The sequence below is a fragment of the Nerophis lumbriciformis genome, linkage group LG27 (assembly GCF_033978685.3).
Source record: "Nerophis lumbriciformis linkage group LG27, RoL_Nlum_v2.1, whole genome shotgun sequence".
Lineage (NCBI taxonomy): Eukaryota > Metazoa > Chordata > Actinopteri > Syngnathiformes > Syngnathidae > Nerophis > Nerophis lumbriciformis.
Genome location: NC_084574.2, coordinates 9,179,159 through 9,205,601, shown reverse-complemented (window position 1 = coordinate 9,205,601; position 26,443 = coordinate 9,179,159). Strand labels below are relative to the sequence as shown.

The 26,443-nt window shown below is 38.7% G+C and overlaps 1 protein-coding gene across 6 annotated transcripts in view; it reads left to right on the top strand.

Annotated features, from left to right (window-relative positions):
• The window catches only part of gab1 (GRB2-associated binding protein 1), a 156,632-nt gene that overhangs the window by 459 nt on the left and 129,730 nt on the right, over positions 1-26,443 (top strand). For all 6 annotated transcript variants that reach the window (XR_012051242.1, XM_072916355.1, XM_072916354.1 and 3 more), the window contains exon 2: positions 98-256. Coding sequence is in view for 5 of the 6 variants with exons in the window: in XM_072916355.1 (XP_072772456.1) it covers positions 185-256 (72 nt within the window). In the remaining variant the exon portion in view is untranslated. The remainder of the gene's footprint in view (positions 1-97; positions 257-26,443) is intronic.

Below are 26,443 nucleotides of genomic sequence, written 5' to 3'. Positions count from 1 at the left end.
AACTTACACAATTTGCGGGCAAAATGTCCGCTTTTGGAGTGAGAATGTAACAATCTTTATACATTTTTGCGGTCTTTTATTTCCCTTCCCTTGCCAGGCACAGGAGGACACTCCCAAAAGGCTCCGCGGAGCTCCATTCTCTTCCCGACGAAACTCCCAGAAGGGATCCGGCGAGGGAGCAGCCATGAGCGGGGGAGATGTGGTGTGTTCAGGGTGGCTGCGAAAGTCTCCTCCGGAAAAAAAGTTACGACGTTACGTAAGTGCACTTTGTTTTATTGTTGGCACGCTGGCATGACGAGGCGGATTAAAAATCACCAGAGAACTTCAGTCCACGACTGGCTCGCGTTTTAACAACACGCCGTCGTGTTGTTTTATTCCACGTTGAAGCAGCTTTCATTTGTCCCAGCTTTATTGGCAGTGTACGTGCAGCAAGCAGGTGGTTGTTTACCTGCGAAGCACTCATTCAAATGACGTATTTAAGTAGCACCAAAACAGTATTTGTGGCCTTCAAGGTGCATATTCAAGGCAGGCCTCGAATTTAAACTTTTTAAGGTCAAGGCAAGTGTTGCCTTAAAGGAGGGCTCATATTTTAGGGCAGTGGTTCTCGACCTTTTTTCAGTGATGTACCCCCTGTGAACATTTTTTTAATTCAAGTACCCCCTAATCAGAGCAAAACATTTTTGGTTGAAAAAAGAGATAAAGAAGTAAAATACAGCACTATGTCATCAGTTTCTGATTTATTAAATTGTATAACAGTGCAAAATATTGCTCATTTGTAGTGGTGTTTCTTGAACTATTTGGGAAAAAAAGATATAAAAATAACTAAAAACTTGTTGAAAAATAAACAAGTGATTCAATTATAAATAAAGATTTCTACACATAGAAGTAATTATCAACTTAAAGTGCCCTCTTTGGGGATTGTAATAGAGATCCATCTGGATTGATGAACTTAATTCTAAACATTTCTTCACAAAAAAAAAGAAATCTTTAACATCAATATATATGGAACATGTCCACAAAAAAATCTAGCTGTCAACACTGAATATACATAATATACAATTACATTGTTGCATTGTAATGAATGGAATATCAATCAATCAATCAATCAATCAATGTTTATTTATATAGCCCTAAATCACAAGTGTCTCAAAGGGCTGCACAAGCCACAATGACATCCTCGGTACAAAGCCCACATAAGGGCAAGGTAAAACTCACCCTAGTGGGACGTCGATGTGAATGACTATGAGAAACCTTGGAGAGGACCACATATGTGGGTAACCCCCCCCCTCTAGGGGAGACCGAATGCAATGAATGTCGAGTGGGTCTGACATAATATTGTGAGAGTCCAGTCCATAGTGGATCCAACATAATAGTAAAAGTACAGTCCATAGTGGGGCCAGCAGGACACCATCCCGAGCGGAGACGGGTCAGCAGCGTAGAGATGTTCCCAGCCGATGCGCAGGCGAGCGGTCCACCCCAGGTCCCAACTCTGGACAGCCAGCACTTCATCCATGGCCACCGGACCTGTGCCCCCCGCCCCCTCCACAAGGAAGAGGGGAGCAGAGGAGAAAATAAAAGAAACGGCAGATCAACTGGTCTAAAAAGGGGGGCTATTTAAAGGCTAGAGTATACAAATGAGTTTTAAGATGGGACTTAAATGCTTCTACTGAGGTAGCATCTCTAATTGTTGCCGGGAGGGCATTCCATAGTACTGGAGCCCCAATAGAAAACGCTCTATAGCCCGCAGACTTTTTTGGGGCTCTGGGAATCACTAATAAGCCGGAGTTCTTTGAACGCAGATTTCTTGCCGGGACATATGGTACAATACAATCAACAAGATAGGACGGAGCTAGACCGTGTAGTATTTTATACGTAAGTAGTAAAACCTTAAAGTCACATCTTAAGTGCACAGGACGCCAGTGCAGGTGAGCCAGTATAGGCCTACTTGATTTGATGTTCAGTTTATGAACTTACATTCATATTTTGTTGAAGTATTATTCAATAAATATATTTATAAAGGATTTTTGAATTGTTGCTATTTTTAGAATATTTAAAAAAAAAAAATCTCACGTACCCCTTGGCATACATTCAAGTACCCCCAGGGGTACGCATACCCCCATTTGAGAACCACTGTTTTAGGGCACCAAGGCAAGTTCGAAGGGCACCAAGGCAAACATTATTTTCTTTCGAAGCAGGATATATATATATATATATATACATATTTATATACAAACATTTTGTTCATTATTGAGATCTAGGGCTGCTAATTATGGCCAAAGTAGTAATTAAGATTATTGTTATCAATATTGAAATCATGATTACTGATTGTTAGGTAAAGCAGTGCTGGGGTGTGAACGTAATACCATCGTGTCATTTGTAACGTCTAATAAAAAGACTATATAGATAAACGTTATCCATATACTTATAGACAAATATTTGTTTTTTTTAATTCTTTAATAACGTCAACTTGTCGGCTTTTTGTCATTACATGATGCCTTTATCTCTGTTTTTACATTTTGATAAGAGAGAGTTTTTATTTATTTATTTATTTTAAGTGATGTAGATTTATATGTAGATGCTGACAGATCCATCAAGAGTTTGAGCAGAAATATGTCATATAGGAATTAACTATACACGATAAAACATTAACAAAATGATGTGTAACATGAATGATTTTTGAAGTAACACCTTATTGACATGAAAAAAACACAATTGATGTAAAAAACAATCTTGTGTTTACTTTTTGATATCAAAATAAAACACAGAGCAGTTTGGCTAATGAAGATGAAGTCTAATAAACAAGCTTTGTTCTTCTTCAACGCCTCCCTAGTGTTTCAGTACAACCCTGGAGTGATCCCTCTCACATCGAATAAACAATCTTCACAGCCTACGTTCAATTCGATGAGATGACAAAACATTTGAGCTAGTATTGATGTTATTTGATCACTAATATAGTTTGCAGGTAAACAAAGTAAAGACTTTATAAACAAGTTGTGACAACGTTCACGACACATCGCCTGCTGCAAAAAATCTAATCGTTTTCTCCTTCGCTGTATACTTTGTGTCTCCAATATTGTCCACACCTGTCTCCATCTAAACACAGCAGTGCGATCTTAAACGCACGGCGGGAAGCGAGGGAAAATGACGTTAAACCAAGCGCTTGGCTCCGTTTACTCCGAGGGGGAATCTCTGCAGCAAAGTCGTTGTCGTCGGTCCGCCATGATTATCCAGCTAAACCTAGTGCGCATGCGCCTGACTTCGTGTTGCAGAAAATGCATAAATAATTTTAAAAAATTTGGTTATTAAAAAATTAAACGGTATTACTAACTGTTGCAAATTATCATTATACCGTTTATTGTTACATCCCTAGTCCATTAAAAAGTAAAAAGTCAAGGGCGGTCACGGCATGTTCTTGCCGCAAATGTTGGTCAATTTTTTGGAGCATCACGGCAAAAGACGAGAGCGGTCGCAGCACTTGCCGTGGTAATATTCGATCCCTTTAAACGAAACCCACTCCTTATATGTTCGAAGAAAGCCAACCTTTAAGTCACCGGTGTCAAACACAAGGCCCGGGGGCCAGATCTGTCAAACCATAATATTTAATGTGGCCCTTAAGGCCCAGGGGCCAGATCTGGGCCGCCACATCATTCAATGTGGTCTTCCACATCATTTACTGTGGTCTGCCATTTCATTAAATGTGGTTTTCCACATCATTCAATGTGGTCTTCCAAATATTTTTCATGTGGCCCACCACGTCATTTAATGTGGTTTTCCACATCATTCAATGTGGTCTTCCACATAATTCAAGTGGCCCACCACGTAATTTAAAGTGGTCTTCCACATAGTCAAAATGTTTTTTCTCTTCATTTAATGTGGGCTGCCACACCATTTAACGTGGTTTGCTACTTCATTTTAATGTGGTCCGCCACCTCATTCAATATAGTCTTCCACATAATTTAAAGTGGTTCGCCATATCATTTATGTGGTCCGCCACTACATTCAATGTGGTCCTCCACATCATTCAATGTGGTCTTCCACATAATTTATGTGGCCCACCACGTCATTTAATGTGGTCTTCCACATAGTCAAAATGTTTTTTTTCTTCATTTAATGTGGTCTGCCACACCATTTAACGTTGTTTGCAATGTCATTTAAAGTGGTCCGCCACTTCATTCAATAAAGCCTTCCACATAATTTAAAGTGGTCCTCCACATCATTAAATGTGGCCTGCCACATCATTCAATGTGGTCTTCCACATAATTTAAGTGGCCCACCAGGTCATATATCGTGGTCTTCCACATAGTCAAAATGGTATGCCTCTTCATTTAAAGTTGGCTGCCACGCCATTTAATGTGGTTTGCAACGTTATTTAATGTGGTCCGCCACCTCATTCAATATATTCTTCCACATAATTTAAAGTGGTCCGCCATATAATTTATGTGGTCCGCCACTACATTCAATGTGATCCTCCACATCGTTAAACGTGGCCTGCCACATCACTCAATGTGGTCTTCCACATAATTTATGTGGACCACCACGTTATTTAATGTGGTTTTCCACATACCGTAGTCAAAATGGTTTTCCTCTTCATTTAAGGTGGGCTGCCACGCCAACAAATTTTTGCTAGCGTTTATTTACGAGTTAGAATGCATAAAAAAACAACATACCATATTTTTCGGACTATAAGGCGCACTTAAAATCCTTTAATTTGCTCAGAAATCGACAGTGCGCCTTATAACCCGGTGCACCTAATGCAGTCCTTCTCAAATAGTGGGGCGGGCCCCGCCTGCGTAGGCGCGCGTGACCTGGGGGAACATGCTTTTTTTCCCGTCCCATAATATGGTGAAGCGTATGTAGCACTTAACTTCACTGTAACCACGATTAGAGATGAAGAAACATTGGTGTGTTGTTTCCTTTAATATTAATGAGCTTACAATGTTATGCAGAGGTATAGTTATAATGTTTTTTAATAGAAAAATTGTCTATATATAGTCACGGTAAAGAGTGGGCGGGGGGGGGTATTCGTAACAGAAAATATTAGAGAGTCACTGGCCTAATGTACGGAATAATTCTGGTTGTGCTTACCGACCTCAAAGCTATTTTATTTGGTACATGGTGTAATGATAAGTGTGACCGGTAGATGGCAGTCACACACAAGCGATACGTGTAGACTGCAATACGACGCCAGTAAACAACACCAAAACTTAAAATGTTCCATTGAGAATATAGAACGTTATACACGGTGCTCAAAAATCTGTCAAAATGTTTTAGTGCTTTGGTAAGCTATGAATGTGCACCACTTGATGGATTGTCGTAGCATTACGGCTACCGTAGTCAGACGTACTGTGCTTCATTAAACACATGAATATTATTATGGTGTGTGTATAAGGACCCCAAAATGGAACCTATTAGCAGACATATTATCTGGTGTTTTGTTTCGCAATATTATTCAAAACCAACTTTTCTTACATACTGGTACCTGTGATGTGTATTTGGGATCTGCATAAGTCCTGAAAATGTGCATGTGTCCGCCATTGTAGTCCATAGTCAATAAGCTTCTTCTTTTTCTCTATCTTCTTGTTATGGGACATTCATCCTCCGCTGTTGCCATTTCTAATATAAAGTAGTGTAAAGTTCTTACTTATATCTGTCAGTAGACTTGCTATGGAAGTGCTAAAAACTACCGGTGTAGTGAGTTTATAATATTCACCCAAGGAACTTTAGTTATTAGAGAGTTCCGGTGAGTGAGCCACGGATGAGAAGATGCTGCTCCGTTATTGATTGAAGTAAAGTCTGAATGCCATTAAAACAGTTACCGGTAGCTCCATCTTTTGACACTTCTTCCACTCCCGTCCTTGCACGCTACACCGCTACAACAAAGATGGCGGGGAGAAGACGCTGTCGAAGGTGACCCACTTAATTAGGACCGCCCACGAAACGGCGCATCTTGATGCGACTGTCAGAAAGCGACTTGAAGATAATCTGTAAAACATCATCTATGCAACATTTTGACCAGAGAACCACCATCACATGTTATGTAGACCACAAAGAAGTGTTTTGTATTTAGAAAAAAAATCTTAATATGACCCCTTTAATGCGCCTTATAATCTGGTGCGCCCTATGGTCCGAAAATTCCGGTATGTGTTCTTGTCTCACATTGTGAATGAGTAGGAACATGACAAAAAAGTGCAGTTTCCCTTTAATACCCCCATTTAAAAAGGTCGGCATAATTGGAAAGCTTGCTAAGTAAAGAAACAGACAAAAGATTTCAAAGTAAGTGTATTTTTAACCGATTAACTTCATGAAACTAGCATTGGAAGTGACGAAAAATTTGAGTAAACATGGCTGGTCGGACTCAACTTGTGAGCCAATATGACAGAAATCGGCGCGTCCAAAAAATCATGGTGCAAATCGATCAATTTAAAATATATTTGGCAGACCCACAGATGAATGTGTGATGTATTATTATAATGGGGACTCCAATGAACATATTACTTACCTTATTTGTTTGGCGGGGGAGTTTTGTCAAGTGTAAACTTGATACAAATGTTGTCAGACATTTGTGGCGTGAGTACTTGGTCAATGCGAACATTTCAATATTCTGTATGAACTAAGATGTGTATTTTATGTCATCAGTGTTATTTAATATAACATTTAATGTAAAAAAAAAAAAAGCATTTTGTGACACAATTTTTCTGATTTATTGTCATTTAGAGACATCTTCCACTCATAGAAAATAATGGACATACAATTAATCAGTTCCAGGGTCAAACTGTGGCTAACATAACATTTTTCATCAACCGCACCGGCAATATTTTAATTGCAAGTGTAAAAATAACTTCTCCACATTATAATTGTACTCTAGGTTTTTGTAACACTCTTCTTTTTTGGGATTTAGAGACCGTCATAGGTAAACAGAATTATTCTGTGGCCTACACAACATATTGTATTTATGGCACAGCCGCATAAGCATTATTTAGAACATAAATAATCCTAGTGTGGAAATAATTAAATGTGGAAATAAAACAGTGTCTAACTAGGAAAGGTAGGATTTCTGCGTGTGCCAGGGAAGCCGGTTTCTTCACAATATCACTAAAAAGGGCTGACTTTGGGGTGTAGTTCCCTTTTCTGCGCATATGGTATTAAAGCATTGTTTTTCACTTCGTTTCTTTTACGCCCTCTTAGGAAAAAGAAAATATTTCGCACCCCGCCACTACCCACCGCGACTGTAAATAGTATAATTTGTCGATAAAGTTGTTATAAGGACACCTCTGCATGACATTGCGTCCCTATTAACATAAAAAGAAAAATCAACACCGTTTTTCCTCGTCTCCCATTGATTGATTGATTGAGACTTTTATTAGTAGATTGCACAGTACAGTACATATTCCGTACAATTGACCACTAAATGGTAACACCCCAATAAGTTTTTCAACTTGTTTAAGTCGGGGTCCACTTGAATCAATTCATGGTAAACCATAGTCACAGTCATATACAGTTGTGCTCATAAGTTTACATACCCTGGGAGAATGCATGATTTCTTGGCCACTCTTCAGAGAATATGAATGATAACACAAAATACTTTCTTCCACTCATGCTTAATGGTTGTGTGAAGCTATTTATTGGCAAACAACTGTGTTTACTCTTTTTAAATCAAAATGACAAAAGAAAGTACCAAAATGACCCTGATCAAAAGTTTACATACCCCAGTGACTTTGATCTGATAACATGCACAAAAGTTGACACAAACACGTTTGAATGGCTAATCAAGGTTCCAATCCTCACCTGTGACCTGTTTGTTTGTAATTAATGTGTGTGTATAAAAGGTCAGTGAGTTTCTGGGCTTCTGACAGACCATTGCATCTTTCATCCAGTGCTGCACAGATGGTTCTGGATTCTGAGTCATGAGGAAGGCAAAAGAATTGTCAAAGGATCTACGAGAAAAGATAATTGAACTCCATAAAACATGTAAGGGGTACAAAAAGATATCCAAGGAATTGAGAATGCCAATCAGCAGTGTTCAAACGCTGATTAAGTAGTGGAAAATTAGGGATTGAGGTAGACCAGCAAAGATTTCAGCCACAACTGCCAGGAAAATTGTTCGAGATGCAAAGAAAAATCCACAAATAACTTCAACTGAAATACAGGGCTATCTGAAAAATTGTGGTGTGGCTGTTTCAAGATGCACAATAAGGAGGCTCTTGAAGAAAAATGGGATGCATGGTCCAGTCGCCAGAAGAAAGCCATCACTCCAAATGACTTTGTTCCAGAAGTTTTGAGGCTTGTCTCTGTGCTGTTTGGCGTAATGTAAGCGGGATACTTTGTGACATTTGCGCAGAAATGGCTTTCTTCTGGCGACTCGACCATGCAGCCCATTTTTCTTCCAAGTGCCTCCTTATTGTGCATCTTGAAACAGCCACACCACAATTTTTCAGAGAGTCCTGTATTTCAGCTGAAGTTATTTGTGGATTTTTCTTTGCATCTCAAACTATTTTCCTGGCAGTTGTGGCTGAAATCTTTGCTGGTCTACCTGAATCCCTCATTTTCCACTTCTTAATCAGCGTTTGAACACTGCTGATAGGCATTCTCAATTCCTTGGATATCTTTTTATACCCCTTTCCTGTTTTATGCAGTTCAATTACCTTTTCTCGCAGATCCTTTGACAATTTTTTTGCTTTCTCCATGACTCAGAATCCAGAACCATCTGTGCAGCACTGGATGAAAGATGCAATGATCTGTCAGAAGCTCAGAAACTCACTGACCTTTTATACACACACATTAATTACAAACAAACATGTCACAGGTGAGGATTGGAACCTTGATTAGCCATTCAAACCTGTTTGTGTCAACTTTTGTGCATGTTATCAGATCAAAGTCACTGGGGTATGTAAACTTTTGATCAGGGTCATTTTGGTACTTTCTTTTGTCATTTTGATTTAAAAAGAGTAAACACAGTTGTTTGCCAATACATAGCTTCACACAACCATTAAGCATAAGTGGAAGAAAGGATTTTGTGTTATCATTCATATTCTCTGAAGAATGGCCAAGACATCATAAATTCTCCCAGGGTATGTAAACTTATGAGCACAACTGTACGCTTGGTCATATTCCAGTACGGCAAAAAAAAGCATGTTCCCCAAGGTCACACGGGCCCCACTATTTGAGAAGGACTGTACTAAACAGACCACTTTAGTCGCAATGTTTCAGTATGTTACATTTCCTGTTCCATGTAGTAATCGCTTGTTTTCCGAAGATACTCCTTGTAAAATGTCAAAGAAAAAGCAGGAAGGGATGTAATCACTTAAAAGATTTGTTCGACTTGTTTAGTTCCACTGTACATCACGATATGCAACAGTGTAATGTCTGCTCCTATTACTCCTAGTATTGCAATAATCATGATAAATGGAGTGCTGTTGGCTTCAGCCTTGTTGGTAACGCTAATTGCTGGCGTGCGCATGTGTTGGTGCGCTCATGGCAGCTTCACCTCCCGGGGATTTGATTATCCGGCGTCAATGGGAGTGGTAATTACCTTTTGGTAGCTTTGCAGTCACATGATGAAGGTTGTGCACCGTCAAGCCAAGGGTTCATTTATTGTCAGAAATGCTGGTTGGGGGCAAGAAATGATAATAGTCTCAGTACCAGGGTTGTCTCGATACCAATATTTTGGTACCGGTACCAAAATGTTTTTCGATACTTTTCTAAATTAAACAGCACCACAAAAATAGCATTATTGGCTTTATTTTAACAAAAAATCTTACGGTACATTAAAGATATGTTTATTATTGCAATCGAACAACAATTTTGTCCTTAAATAAAATAGTGAACATACTAGACAACTTGTCTTTTAGAAGTAAGTAAACAAACAAAGACTCCTAATTAGTCTGCTGACATATGCAGTAACATATTGTGTCATTTATTATTCTAATATTTTGTCCAAATTAATATGAAATATCCATCCATCCATCCATTTTCTACCGCTTGTCCCTTTCCGGGTCGCGGGGGGTGCTGGAGCCTATCTCAGTTGCATTCGGGCGGAAGGCGGGGTTCACCCTGGACAAGTCGCCATCTCATTGCAGGGCCAACACAGATAGACAGACAACATTCACACTCACATTCACACACTAGAGACCATTTAGTGTTGCCAATCAATCTATCCCCAGGTGCATGTCTTTGGAGGTGGGAGGAAGCCGGAGTAACCTGTGCCACCGTGCTGCCTTGTAATTAAATATAAATTAATATTTTCTTGTTTGGGGCAATTTTTGTTATACTTAACTAACATTTTGTAATTCAAATTCAGATTTTCTTCATTTATACAGGATTATTTGGTTGGAATAAATTTATATTTTTGTCTTGAAATTTTATTCAGTATGTTCTTGTTTGGTGCAGTTTTATTTTGTTAAACTAAACTAATATATTTGTAATTAAATATAATTTTTATTTTTTTATTTTTTTGTGTGCAATTTTTGTTATACTTAACTAATATTATTTAATTAAAATCATTATTTTATTGACTTATACAGGATTATTTTGTTGGAATAAACTATTATTTTTGTGTTAAAATTGTATTCAGTACGTTCTGTTTGGTGCAGTTTTATTTTGTTAAACTAAAATAATATATTTGTAATTAAATACAAATTCATATGTTCTTGTTTTGTGCAATTTTTGTTATACTTAACTAACATTTTGTTATTAAAATAATTATTGTCTTGCTTTATACAGAATTATTTTGTAGGGTTAAACTAATATTTTTGTGTTGAAATATCATTCAGTATGTTCTTGTTTGGTGCATTTTTATTTTGTTAAAACTAAACTAATTTATTTGTAATTAAATATAAATTCATATTTTCTTGTTTGGGGCAATTTTTGTTATACTTAACTAACATTTTGTAATATGAAAAAAAAAAAAAAAGACAAAATATTTTGTGACGATAAAAAATATCGATGTAATCATAGTAATATCGACTAGATACGCTCTTGTACTTGTTATCATTACAGTGGATGTCAGGTGTAGATCCACCCATGGCATTTGTTTACACTGTGACGCCGGTGAGTTATTGTATCCTCCTACGGTGTGTACTGAAGCATGTTTAGCTATTCCTCGTCCTGCAGTGATAATGATACTTGTAAGAAACTTACTTTATTTGTCGCCATGGAGGTGAGGATTATTGATTTAGAAGTAGCTAAAACACTGCCGATTGCGGATGGGAGTTAGGCACTAACTAGCGAGCTACTTCCTGAGGGCTTTTCAGTGTTATAACTTCACCTTTATCGTTAGTTTTTAGGCCGAAATGCGTCCATTCTCCTTTTTGTGTCTGCTTGTAAGTACTTCCTGATTGTGCGCTGCCGAACATGCTCCTCTGCTTATAAAACCAGCAATGTCACGACAAGACGACGACGTGCCGTCATGCTTGTAAAAAAAAATAAAAAAAATATGGCGAACCGGTACTTTTCAAAAAGAGTATAGTACCATTTTTGATTCATTTAGTTCAAAAGTTTAGATACACAACCTTGTGCTATTAAATAAGAAAGCGTCTCTTTAAGGCGATTTATCATGTAAAACCAACTTTTCTTACCTGTTGGTGGTACCTGCTTTGGGGATCCAGATAAGTCCGGAGAATGTGAAATGAAATCATGGAGGCGTGAAACGCAGTCAAAGAGGGGTTGACTGAGGGCTTCGACACGTAAATAAGACCGCCCACAAAACTTTTTGACCAAAGTACCACCATTACATGTTATGTAGACCAGTGTTTTTCCAACCTTTTTTTAGCCAAGGCACATCTTTTTAATTGAAAAAATGCGGAGGCACACCACCAGCAGAAATCATTAAAAAACGAAACTCAGTTGATAGTAAAAAGTCGTCGTTACAATTGTTGGGTGTGACTTTAAACCATAACCAAGCATGTGTCAATACAACTCTTGTCTCAAAGTAGGTGTACTGTCACCACCTGTCACATCACACCCTGACTTATTTGGAGTTTTTTGCTGTTTTCCTGTGTGTAGTGTTTTAGTTCTTGTCTTGCGCTCCTATTTTGGTGGCTTTTTCTCTTTATTTAGTATTTTCCTTTGAGCGATATTTCCCGCATACTTTGTTTTAGTGATCAAGAATATTTCAGTTGTTTTTATCCTTCTTTGTGTGGACACTGTTGATTGTCGTGTTATATTCGGATGTACATTGTGGACGCCGTCTTTGCTCCACAGTAAGTCTTTGCTGTCGTCCAGCATTCTGTTTTTGTTTACTTTGTAGCCAGTTCAGTTTTAGTTACGTTCTGCATAGCCTTCCCTAAGCTTCAATGCCTTTTCTTATGGGTACTCACCTTACGTTTATTTTTGGTTTAAGCATTAGACACCTTTTTACCTCCACACTGCCTCCCGCTCTTTCTGACATCTACAAAGCAATTAGCTACCCGCTGCCCCCTACTGATATGGAAAGGTATTATACGGTTAGTCTGCCAAGCTCTGGACAGCACCGACACTCAACAACAACACATCATTTGCAGACTATAATTACTGGTTTGCAAAAAATATTTTTAACTCAAATAGCTGAAATTAGATAATCTCCCACGGCACACCAGACTGTATCTCATGGCACACTAGTGTGCCGCGGCACAGCGGTTGGAAAAACACTTATGTAGACCACAAGTCTTTTAAATGTAGAAAAAAAATCATAATAAGACCCTTTTAAGTTTTAACGTGGACTATGGGGGTGTACATATCATACCTTTTCTCAGCCGAGCAAGCCGAGAAAAAAAATCAGACGAGCACCTTTCTTCCATGTTGCGTCACGAGTGAGAAGCGCCCCCAGCTTTTACAGCCGTGACTAAATGATAGCACCTCCACTCGCCATTTGTGAGAACAGCTCGCCAAATGGCGTGTCAAAGGTTCTGCTGAAAGTCCACCTGATGGGTCGTTTGTCGGGACGGCCAACGACAAGCTGTTGCGTGACACTTGGCTAACCCCCAAATAATTAATGTAAATGGCAATAATATATTCCAGGGGGAGCATTTTTGCATTCCTCTCTGCTGTCATACAAGTGTTAGAAGAAGTTATCCACTCTCATTGTAAACATTTTTTTAATAAAAATAATAAAACCTACGATAAGTAGCAGAGCCCAACTTAACTTAACAAGTGACAGAGCGTAAGGTGTGTTGCTAAATGGATGCATTAATCCGTACCGAGACCAGCGTTCGCTTCTCCTGTGCCTTTCATACAGAACAATGCAAAGCGGGATTGTGCCTCAACATGGTGCCATTGCACACAACATCCAAAACCCAAAAGCAATGAAGTTGGCACGTTGTGTAAAGGGTAAATAAAACCAGAATACAATGATTTGCAAATCCTTTTCAACTTATATTCAATTGAATATACTGCAAAGACAAGATATTTAATGTTCACACTGAGAAACTTTGCTATTTAAAAAAAATATTAACTCATTTGAAATTTGATGCCTGCATCATGTTGCAAAAAAGCTGGCACAAGTGGCAAAAAAGACTGAGAAAGTTGAGGAATGCTCATCAAACACCGATTTGGAACATCCCACAGGTGAACAGGCTAATTGGGAACAGGTGGGTGCCATGATTGGGTATAAAAATGCTCAGTCATTCACAAACAAGGATGGGGCGAGGGTCACCACTTTTTCAACAAATGCGTCAGGAAATTGTCGAACAGTTTAAGAACAACATTTCTCAACCAGCTATTGCAAGGAATTTAGGGATTTCACCATCTACGCTCCGTAATATCAACAAAAGGTTCAGAGAATCTGGAGAAATCACTGCACGTAAGCAGTAAGGCCGAAAACCAACATTGAATGCCCGTGACCTTCGATCCCTCATTACCGTATTTTTCGGAGTATAAGTCGCACTGGAGTATAAGTCGACCTGGCCGGAAATGCATAATAAAGAAGGAAAAAAACACATATAAGTCGCACTGGAGTATAAGTCGCATTTTTTGGGGAAATTTATTTGATAAAACCCAACACCAAGAATATACATTTGAAAGGCAATTTAAAATAAATAAAGAATAGTGAACAACAGGCTGAATAAGTGTACGTTATATGAGGCATAAATAACCAACTGGTATGTTAACGTAACATTTTATGGTAAGAGTCATTCAAATAACTATAACATATAGAACATGCTATACGTTTACCAAACAATCTGTCACTCCTAATCGCTAAATCCCATGAAATCTTATACGTCTAGTCTCTTACGTGAATGAGATAAATAATATTTGATATTTTACAATAATGTGTTAATAATTTCACACATAAGTCGCTCCTGAGTATAAGTCGCACCCCATCTATTTTTAGGAACACTAATACAAAACCTCACAATAATGTCTGATTGAATGCTAAAAACGTTATGACAGACCGCCTTAAAAAACGTAATGGAAATTGACATTTTTCTATGAAGGATAAAACACTGAATATTGACAAAATATAAATGCCACACCCCCTTTCGATCGACATATTTTACAATCAAGGGGAACGCAACAAAAATGCAACAAACAGTGAAATATGAACACGAAGCGTACAAAATAAACCCACTTACAATCTGATGTATCAGATATATCACTAAGCTTTAGAACTTTGTTGTGAAAATCTCCTTCCGCGTCTGTGGAAACGCTTCCCGCCCACACTGCTTGGTGCCTCGTCTGAGCTGCTGTGATGTAGATGACCATAGTAACTAATTAGATTACCATAGTAACTGGTATATCATCCATAAGCGCAGATTCTAACCATTGAAATACTTTGTATAGTTCAAGACTTGCGGTCATTACAAAACATCACTGCACATCATAATGGCAGCTAGTTTCCATCTTAAAGATCTAAAAAAATTATTTGGGAATGTCCGGTGGGCCAGATTGAAAAGCTTAACGGGCTGCATGTGGCCCCCGGGCCTTAATTTGCCCAGTTATGCTCTATGTTAATGAGGACTGGGCGATATGAATGAAAACTGTATCACAATATAAGTGTTTTATATCGGTCATAATCTATGATTATTGATATTTTATATGACCTATTGAAAATAAGCATTAAAAAGAAATAAAAATAAACATATTTATGTCAAATGTAACCTTCCTCTGTTTATATTCCCCTCAGCTATCAAGGCAGAACTAAATGGAAACGTCAACACAACCATGTGAAACACTCAAGCAATGTAAACAAACTTCTTAATATGAAGGTGCACAAATAAAGAATATGTAAGAAATGCTGAATGAAGTGTGACAAAATAGTGTGAAACTGTAAACATAGAGAAAAGCCTGAGAACTATTTTCTGTAGATTTTGTGCCAGGAAATCATGGCTGTGCTCTAAAGAGTAAGCGCGTGAGGTGGTGTGGTAATACCGGTCTTGGTGGGGACGAGCACCTTGCATAATTTAATTTACCGACCACATTTGTCTGACAATGGTCTGTTTTAAAAAAATCTCAAAACTGCCATACTTTTCTTGTTTCATCCACAATTTCTTCGCTCTCCTCAGCTCCCATTTTTACTTTCGCTTCTCACTCCTTGCATAAAATCAACCGCGAGACAATAAGATGCACAACCAAACGTGATAGTTAATACTGTTACCTGATTGGCTGTTAGCATGTCACTCCCACCAATCAGTGATCACTTCCTGCGTTGTTTTAGTTAGCAGAGATCGAGTGCGTTTGTTCATGCATCTAACCTTGCTTTGCAACTTTCGATTTCTTCAGACGACGAAGAAGAAAAAATGATCGAATGTTTTATTGAACACATTCTTATTTACTCTCGCCATATACAGTACAGGCCAAAGGTTTGGACACACCTTCTCATTCAATGCGCTTTCTTTATTTTCATGACTATTACATTGTAGATTGTCACATCAAAACTATGAATGAACACATGTGGAGTTATGTACTTAACCAAAAAAAGTGAAATAACTGAAAACATGTTTTATGTTCTAGTTTCTTCAAAATAGCCTCCCTTTGCTCTGATTACTGCTTTGCACACTCTTGGCATTCTCTCCATGAGCTTCAAGAGGTAGTCACCTGCAATTAAAACTTTATAGGTGTCATAGTTTAGATGCCTTCAGTGACAATCTACAATGTAAATAGTCATGAAAATAAAGAAAACGCATTGAATGAGAAGGTGTGTCCAAACGTTTGGCCTGTACTGTATATTGATATCATTTTTTTTCTCCAAGCTCTAATATTAATACTATATTTTGCCACATTAACTGCAGTTATTTGCAACAATGTAAAAGCATTAGTGTTAGGTCAAACTATCCCTAAATCAAAATGTCACTCAATCGCACAGTGATAAAATGATAAGAATAGTAAAAAAACTACATACATATTTGTGTTTATTTGTTTGGCCGAATTGTGGCCAGCAGCGGTTTTTGCAATCAGCAACGTGCCCTCCGACAATAACAAGGTAGTAGATGGCAGAAAAAAATGGCTTGTACTGTGAAACACCACACACTAGTGCAAAATACAACTAAACAGCTCCAGGTGCATTACCACATATCCTCAAGATAGTTAGTTTTTACATTTTTTGTTTGAGCCATAGAAAATAATATATAATTATATATCAAGTAGGGGTGTAACGGTACGTGTATTTGTATTGAACCGTTTCGGTACAGGGGTTTCGGTTCGGTTCGGAGGTGTACCGAACGAGTTTCCACACGAACATATTAAGTAGCTGCCTCCGCTTCCTTCTGCCTCTGTTTCTGTCAGTCCTCTACACAGCACCCAGCATTGTCCCACCCACACAACCATCTGATTGGTTACAAACAGCGGTAACAGCCAATCAGCAGTGTGTATTCAGAGCGCATGTAGTCAGTGCTTAGTGTTTAGCAGGTAATCATCAGGCAGCGGACTCTCCCCAAATTATAATAAACACCTACCAGTCAACTACTAGTAACATCACTATGAGCCTGTTGACGTTCTAGAAACCTAAACGGCAGCTCAGCTCGCTCGCAGTCCTGGCTTGAGGAGAAGGCTAATTTGCTTTTAGCGTAACATTAGCTCATTTTGCGGTGTGTGTGTGTGTGTGTGTGTGTGTGTGTGTTACGGACAGCAAAGCCCTGTCTGTCTGTTATTTCACTTTACTTTTTTCTGTGTTGATTGAGCTGTGTTGAAGCAGAAAAAAGGACATTATATTAAAAGAAGAATTTCTGTTTATAATACCGTATTTTCCGCACCATAAGGCGCCCTGGGTTAAAAGCCGCGCCTTCAATGAACGGCATATTTCAAAACTTTGTCCACCTATAAGCCGCCCGGTGTTGTAAGCCGCATCTAACTGCGCTAAAGGAATGTCAAAAAAACAGTCAGATAGGTCAGTCAAACTTTAATAATATATTAAAAACCAGCGTTCTAACAACTCTGTTCACTCCCAAAATGTACGCAAATGTGCAATCACAAACATACGTATATCAACATGGACAGAGCTGCGTGAAAAAAGCCACCCGGCCTCTTCGCGTAAACTTAAACTTACCTTAACCACTCGCTCATCTTTTCTTCATCCATCCCTTCGAGTTAGCTTTTATGATGACGCTGGCTGGAAAGGTCTCTTTTGGCAAGGTCTTCCTTTTGAATATCACCATGGGTGGAAGTTTCTGGCCATTAGCATGGCAAGCTAGAACCACAGTGAAGGATGACTTCTCATTCCCTGTGGTGCGAATATTCACCGTACGTGCTCCCGTTGTATCCACAGTGCGGTTCACAGGAATATCAGTTGCTGTGAAATAGTAATCCGTGTGCGGATGGAGAGATTGCGTCTTTTCATGAACCGGGTCCCTGACGCTTAGTAGGAGCCATTTTGTGGTCTTTACAGATGTAAACACACAAAGGAAATGAAACGTACGGTATATCCGCACGCTTTTTCTTCTTCTACGCGGGCGGGTGGTTGCTTACAGTAGAAGAAGAAGCGCTTCCTGTTCTATGGGGGCGGGTGCTTACCTTGGCGGTTGCTTGCGTAGAAGAAGAAGCGCTTCCTGTTCTACCGGGAAAAAAGATGGCGGCTGTTTACCGAAGTTGCGAGATCGAAACTTTATGAAAATGAATCGTAATATTAATCCATATATAAAGCGCACCGGGTTAAAAGCCGCACTGTCAGCTTTTGAGTAAATTTGTGGTTTTTAGGTGCGGCTAATAGTGCGGAAAATACGGTAGTTGATATAATAATGTAACTGCATCATTAAGCCAACATAAACTCCATGGTGTTCAGGGATGAATAGTCTCTCCTATTGCTATTGTACCATTTTTTTTTCAGCTATAGTTACATTAATCATTAGTAAAGGAGCAGCCTAGTTTTGAATGGCAGGGTCCCTGCTATCACATGTTGATAAAAATAAAACATTTACATAATAAAAATCAACTACCGGCTTCCCAAATGCTGTAATAAATTAAGCATGATGAGTTGACTTGACAAAGACATGCACCTGGGGATAGGTTAATTGGCAACACTAAATTGGCCCTAGTGTGTGAATGTGAGTGTGAATGTTGTCTGTCTGTCTGTGTTCGCCCTGCGATGAGGTGGCGACTTGTCCAGGGTGTACCCCGCCTTCCGCCCGATTGTAGCTGAGATAGACTCCAGCGCCCCCCGCGACCCCAAAGGGAATAAGCGGTAGAAAATGGATGGATGGATGGATGGATGGATGGATGGAGTTGACTTGAAACTGTTTATATGGAGAAGAAAAGTTTTGTCATTTCATTTAATCTGAGCAACAACTTGAGGCAGTTTAATGTTGATTAACGTGGGCAGAATTATTATAGTGTTCCCAGTGTTAAAAGGATAAAGCCATTGTTTACAAATTTGGTAAATAAATAACCAAAAATGTATATATAGTTGTTTTCTTACTGTACCGAAAATGAACCGAACCGTGACCTCTAAACCGAGGTACGTACCGAACCGAAATGTTTGTGTACCGTTACACTCCTAATATCAAGTCATCTAACAAAAAGTACAAAGACTAAGTCGGGCTCTGTCTGAAAATGAATTGGATATTTACTGTTATGCGACAATGCCTGCGTGAAAGGGGCTAATATTTCAAATAGGGCATTTAAAACATAGTATTTCAAGTTGGATCCCGCTGTGGACTTGAATTTACCCAGCAAAACTCTTGAATGATTGTACGTGTAAAATTCCTAATCTTAATCTCTTCACCGACTGACTGGCACGCTCGCTATCAGACACACTTTGGCCCTGATGTGCATTGCTGCCGATTGCCTAAGCTCAAAGGTGAAAGTATTAGAAGAATCAAGTGGACATTTTTATTGTCGTCGCAGCCTTTGTAGAGACTAGAACAAGTACACAGTTACAGTAGTAGCATGCCGGTAATAGGTGGAAATGTGGGAAACTCTTAACACGTCATCATCACGGACTTTGTTTTAAGATGTGTGTGTGTGTGTGTGTGTGTGTGTGTGTGTGTGTGTGTGTGTGTGTGTGTGTGTGTGTGTGTGTGTGTGTGTGTGTGTGTGTGTGTGTGTGTGTCACCCGCTATGTACTGACATTCATGCGTGGAGGGGAATTCTCCAAGCAAAAGCAGATATTAATATCTACATACGGCACAAAGGTTTGATAAGTGTTGCGAAAGGCAGTATTGGTCATACTTAGAGACTTAGACTTCTTTTTATTGTCATTCAAATTTGAACTTTACAGTACAGATAACGAACAAAATGTTGTTGCATTAGCTCGCACTTAAACTTTTCAAGATCAATAAATAATTACATTTTTGATCACAATTATGATCAGACAAAAACTAAGGTTGGTGGTGTCACAATATCTATTAAATGTTCAAATAGTTTCCTACTCTGAGTTAAATCCTTTAGTTTTTGCCCCGAAAACCCTCCTGTATCCAGGGACTTTTTTCCTCAGTTTGTAAACAACAACAAAAAAAGACAAGATTAGCAAATAACACTGTGGTATTTACCAAATACTATACCACCGTATTTTTTCGGGCTATGTAGCGCACCACCAAATTTTAGGAGAAAAAAATATTTTTACATATATTAGCGGACTATACATCGCAGATATGTGCCGGTACAAAAGATTTTGTGAATGTTTATTTACAAACCTTAATTGTTTCCAAGCGGTGTTTGTAACACGGCAGTAAAACGGCTGATCAAACAAAACAGAAGCCATCAGCTAATCAGCTAAACAGACTCAGTAACTCCGCAGTGACGTTTTGGTGAATTTCCGAAACTGAAACAAAAGGAATGGCAGTGTAAAGTCAATAATACTAACACAGACACTTGTAAATATGTTTGCATGTTCTCTAATGTTAATGGAGCTAGCTTGATTACATTACGATAGCATGTACAAACATGCATGAAAACATTCCGACAAACCTCACACATGGGACGGTTTAGTAAGTATCTAGTACCGTATTTTTCGGATTATAAATCGCAGTTTTTTTCATATTTTGTCCAGGGGTGCGACTTATACTCTGGAGTGACTTATGTGTGAAATTATTAACACATTACCGTAAAATATCAAATAATATTAATTATCTCATTCACGTAAAAGACTAGGCGTATATCAGCGTGACAGATTGTTTGGTAAACGTATAGCATGTTCTATATGTTATAGTTATTTGAATGACTCTTACCATAATATGTTACGTTAACATACCAGTTGGTTATTTATGCCTCATATAACGTACACTTATTCAGCCTGTTGTTCACTATTCTTTATTTATTTTAAATTGCCTTTCAAATGTCTATTCTTGGTGTTGGATTGTATCAAATAAATTTCCCCCAAAAATGCGACTTATACTCGAGTGAGACTTATGTTTTTTTCCTTCTTTATTATGCATTTTCGGCTGGTGCGACTTATACTCCGGAGCGAATTATAGTTCGAAAAATACGTTAAGTATCATCCAAAAGATGGTGCTTTAGCACAAACAACACCTTTTTTGTGTCTGTCGGCGTAGTATGACAACTATTTGTTAAATACAAAACATTATGGCTGTTGGCAAAGAAAAATCCATAGGTTTGCGCACCGTTTCGTAAGCCGCAGGGATCAAAGCGTAGGAAAAAAGGAGCGGTGGTTCGGAAAAAAACGCACTTGATATTGTTACTGTTAATTTGTATCTAGCCGCCTTCATTCAAGAGCTTTAGCACGCATATTATGGGCTTTGACTGTGGATTAGTCCTTCCGTTTAGTTCTATAGTGAAATGAACACTTGATGCATATAATCACAGCAGTATGATGATTCTATGTGTCTACATTCTTCTTCATACTGCATTAATATATGCTCATTTTAAACTTTCATGCAGAGAGGGAAATCACAACTAAGTCAATTTAGCAAAAGTGTATTTATTAAACAGTTATTAAGCAGTGGCACAAACATTCATGTCATTTCCAAAACAGAAAGTGCAAGATTGTCAGAGACATTTTAAAACAAGCTATTAGTGCACTTTTGTGCATGATGTCACTAAGATGACATATCAAAACAACACTAAATTAAAGTGCACTTTTTGTACAGAACGCCACTACAATAGTTTAAAACACTTTTGTGCATGATGTCACACAAGATATTTCAATAACTGTCAAATAAAAATGAGCTGCATAATAGGAAATCAAATAGTGTATGTGCTTCGCTATGTGGTAGGTTCTTGCGGCCTTTATCTCCTTCTGTTGTTGACTATTTTTTTCATACGGTGTTGATCTGGAAATGGTTGCTTGGGCATTTTGTTGGTGTGGCACCGAACGGAGATGTTGACATGCAGAGTTTCAAGCACGCTTCATTCTCTAGCGGGTGACTTTTCAAATGATGCTACACATTAGCAGTAATGCTACTTTTTGTAGCAACGCTTTTGCCGCATACTTGACATATTACGGTTGTCTGTTCAACATCTTCTCGCTTGAAGCCAAACCACCGCCAGACGATGGACTCCCTGCTGTTTTTCTTGGGAATTAATTCTTCCTTCATTTGTTACCAGATTCGCACCTTCTTTCTCTCGAGAATAATTTCGCCACAATCATTGGTACTTTAACTTTAACCTCTCCGCCAGCATCATAGCTAACGTTACCCATGCTGCTACCTGTCTGCTTGGCGAGGGCGTATGACGTTGCACGCGCGACTGTATGTGACGTATGTAACAAGGAGCGCTTATTTTATGTCTCTGTGAGAAGGAGAGACGACAAAGAGTGAGAAAAGCCTGTAGTGTAATGCCCGCAGCTGCGTGAGAACGTATACTCGAATATCACCATATAGCAGGCATGTGATTTTTCCGTCTAAAGTCGGAATTCCGTCTTTTTTAATCTCGGGGAAAGAAAAAAAAGATCTCTCGTTTTTCCGTTTTTTTTCCGACCCTAAATCAAGATTCGAGACGTAGTTTATATTAAGCCGTAGTTGATTGGTCGATATGTTCCTTGTGACCAATCAGGACATCTGTTATGAATGATGACGTTAATAACGTCATCATTCATAATGGTTATTACCGCCATTTTCCATATGTAAACGATGTCGGTTCTCGAGAGAAAGGACGCTTTACGAGTAAAAGAAATTGATAAACATGTCAAAAATAAGTTTCGATGGGACTGGATGGAAAGGGAAATCACTGATACTGTTGGGAAGAAGGAAGTTACGACTTTGTTCGGTGATTTTATTCGGAAAATCGATCGTCCCGGAAAGGTTTTGTGCACGTGGTGTCATGATAATATTGACTATGGATCACGAGGTTTCAAGGCTTTGGAAGTACATGCGAAACGCCAAAAACATATGAAACAACTTGAAGCAAGGAACACGAACTTTTCACTAGCTGGTACTTTTGGATGTCAACCGAAAGTGAGCAAACCTTACGGACTTCATCCTTTGTTTACATCGACAACTGCCGTAGACATCGAGAGGAAAGATCCACCCAAACAACCCACTTCAGTTGCAGACAGGGTTGTTAATAATGAAGTAAGCTAAAAAATATTTGCTTGCGAAATACGCATGTTTGTTTTAAATATTAACCAATTATTGCTTTGCGAAATATAAATGGGTTTTTCTAAAAATAAAAAGCCACGTGAAAATATATTATGAAATTACAGAAATTCAAAGAGTCGCATTATTGATTCCAGTTAACAATTTATTTGAAATAAATTTGCATATAATACTATTTTGTAATATTAAGTTCTTATGTAGTCTCTTGAGACAATATTGTCAGTGGTGTAACAATCTTGAAGGTAAATATTTTCACACTTGTTTCATGCAATATGTCAGTGTCCTCACATTATTATTATTTCCTATTTAACATGTTTAATTATTTTCATAAATTTATATCCTATTTTGCCGAAAAGAATGAAATTTTACATTTGGTATTTTGTTATATTTATAACTAAACTTGTAGGCAATTAGGCATATATATTAAAACTGTGAATTGTTATTAGTGACAATAACACTGATCAATGTGACACCTGTGGATGTGAAATGAACACAAGATGTAAATATTAGTGACTAAATACTGTTGGGACTGAAATACAGTGATTCATTAGGATAATTGGGTTATGTATGTTCTATTAATGATGTTTTCATGTCTTTAAACACTCAAATATTTTCTTCAAATGGTGCTGTCTTTGTTAATTTTAGCATGTTAAATTGGTGAAAAACCAGGAGCTTCCCTTGTCCCCCCACCAGGGCACCTGGACCTGGCCCCCGGAAATGTTTTCAGTCTTTTTCGTTGTGGTCAAATCACATGCCTGATATAGTCATTTTCTATATCGCTCAGAGACAAACCCGCCATATATGGAGTATATTCGATATATCGCCCAGCCCTAGTTATTTTTATTTTATTTTCAGGGGGTCAGTACTCCATTCCGTATCACACCCTGGACCATTATGGTGTCTTTGAAGTTTTGCTGAAGTTATGGCTCACTCTAAAGACAGTTTGATTTGAGCTGTTTGCATCCATACAGTATATATACAGTATCATAAACAATTGGAGGATGCATTGTTGTCGTTGAGATTGTTTATCTTCCTATCCTAACAAGTTTTGCCTTGTTGTGTCCAGTCACAGCTGCATGGCAATGCTTGTAGTATGTTGACGTGTACCCACTGTAATCAGATTAAGAATTTACTGCTCACATTGCACAGTGCTTATTAGGGATTTAATGCACACTTGGCTGGAATAATGGCTACTTAGCTAAAATATTGAAGACTGACGATTATTATGAGTTTAACTGTCACATATGTGTCCTTGTTTTGAAACAGATGTCCATTGATGAGAAATTTGCAAAGCGACTAAAACAAAGGTTCAGATTAAGTAGCCAATTCATTAAATCTGCTTAGCGAGCAGAACAGAGAACAAACGGCCACTTTTTAGTCGGAACAAAGAAGCCGGGCGTACAGGTTAGAGAGAGGTAGCGTTAGCTTCTGTAGGCTAGCAACAGAGAGCTCCAGTGGCTGAGACGCCACCGGCGGGAGTTTGTGATGATCCGCCACCGGCTTGGAAATGGATTGCACAAGCCATTAATAATTGACTGTCCATTACAAACAAATAGCCATGAAATATTAATGGCGGCGCTGCTACAATTGTTATCCTCAGCAGACGGTTCACTTTTGCAGAGTAGCACCCGTAGTGATGGACACAGATGTATCAGTTACACTGGTGGAAACCTTATATGAATACCTTTTTAGCAGTATTTATTATGCATTTCAACAGCATGGAAGCTTATCTATAACTCTAATTTGAAAGCATTTATAGGTACCCCTCTCCAATATACTATGCCTGACTTATGTTAGTAATGCTCATGCTTGCTCTACTCCCTATTGACGTTTTTCCATTGGCATAATTTATGTAGTACTACGAGGCACTATTTCTAATACTTGGACAGCTATGGTTCCAAACGGGTCGATACCATACGGCGTCGTTGTTTTATTTAGGAAATACACGGGAAGAAGAGATGAAAATAAGCGCCCATGCTAATGTTGCCCTGTTGCCTGAACCCTATGCCTTGTGGCCCTTTAAATATGCATAAAAATGTATAAAACTGCACAAATAACAAGAGAAGGAGGACATGTTACTTTTAGACTATCAGTCAACATATTCTTGTCTCAAGGTGTCACTCATTAGAACAATATGCAATGATTGACTTAGAAAAAAATTCGGCTTTATGCAGACAGACTCAGATCTTTTGTGTACATCATGCTCTTAAACTGAAGACATAATCGATAAAAACTGTACAGCGTTTCTAATGTAATGTAATCACAATATATAATAATAACGCAAGTAACCATTAAAAAGGATATAAACTTTTGTTTTTCATTACTGTAGAATAGTTCCGCATTGTACTGTAATTGGAAGGTAAATAACTTTATCCTAAATAAATACAAATTATGGACTCTCATTATGTCAGCAAAAATGTAATTTAAATGAATATTGATCATCTTAAAGTCATTTTTTCCCCAGTTGGAAAAACGATGTTGGGATGTCTTTTTGTTTATTACCATCACGTGATCACAGCATTCTCGGTCGTTCGTTTGTGTTGATGGGCTCATATTGCCCATCCAATTTCAATCAATCAATCAATGTTTATTTATATAGCCCTAAATCACAAGTGTCTCAAAGGGCTGCACAAGCCACAAAGACATCCTCGGTACAAAGCCCACATAAGGGCAAGGAAAAACTCACCCCAGTGGGACGTCGATGTGAATGACTATAAGAAACCTTGGAGAGGACCGCATATGTGGGTAACCCCCCCCCCCCCCCCCCCCCCCCCCCTCTAGGGGAGACCGAATGCAATGAATGTCGAGTGGGTCTGACATAATATTGTGAGAGTCTAGTCCATAGTGGATCCAACATAATAGTAAGAGTCCAGTCCATAGTGGGGACAGCAGGACACCATCCCGAGCGGAGACGGGTCAGCAGCGCAGAGATGTTCCCAGCCGATGCACAGGCGAGCGGTCCACCCTGGGTCCCGACTCTGGACAGCCAGCACTTCATCCATGGCCACCGGACCTGTGCCCCCCGCCCTCCACAAGGAAGAGGGGAGCAGAGGAGAAAAGAAAAGAAACGGCAGATCAACTGGTCTAAAGGGGGGTCTATTTAAAGGCTAGAGTATACAAATGAGTTTTAAGATGGGACTTAAATGCTTCTACTGAGGTAGCATCTCTAACTGTTACCGGGAGGGCATTCCATAATACTGGAGCCCCAATAGAAAACGCTCTATAGCCCGCAGACTTTTTTTGGGCTCTGGGAATCACTAATAAGCCGGAGTTCTTTGAACGCAGATTTCTTGCCCGGACATATGGTACAATATAATCGACAAGATAGGACGGAGCTAGACCGTGTAGTATTTTATACGTAAGTAGTAAAACCTTAAAGTCACATCTTAAGTGCACAGGAAGCCAGTGCAGGTGAGCCAGTATAGGCGTAATATGATCAAACTTTTTTGTTCTTGTCAAAAGTCTAGCAGCCGCATTTTGTACCAATTGTAGTCTTTTAATGCTAGACATAGGGAGACCCGAAAATAATACGTTACAGTAGTCGAGAC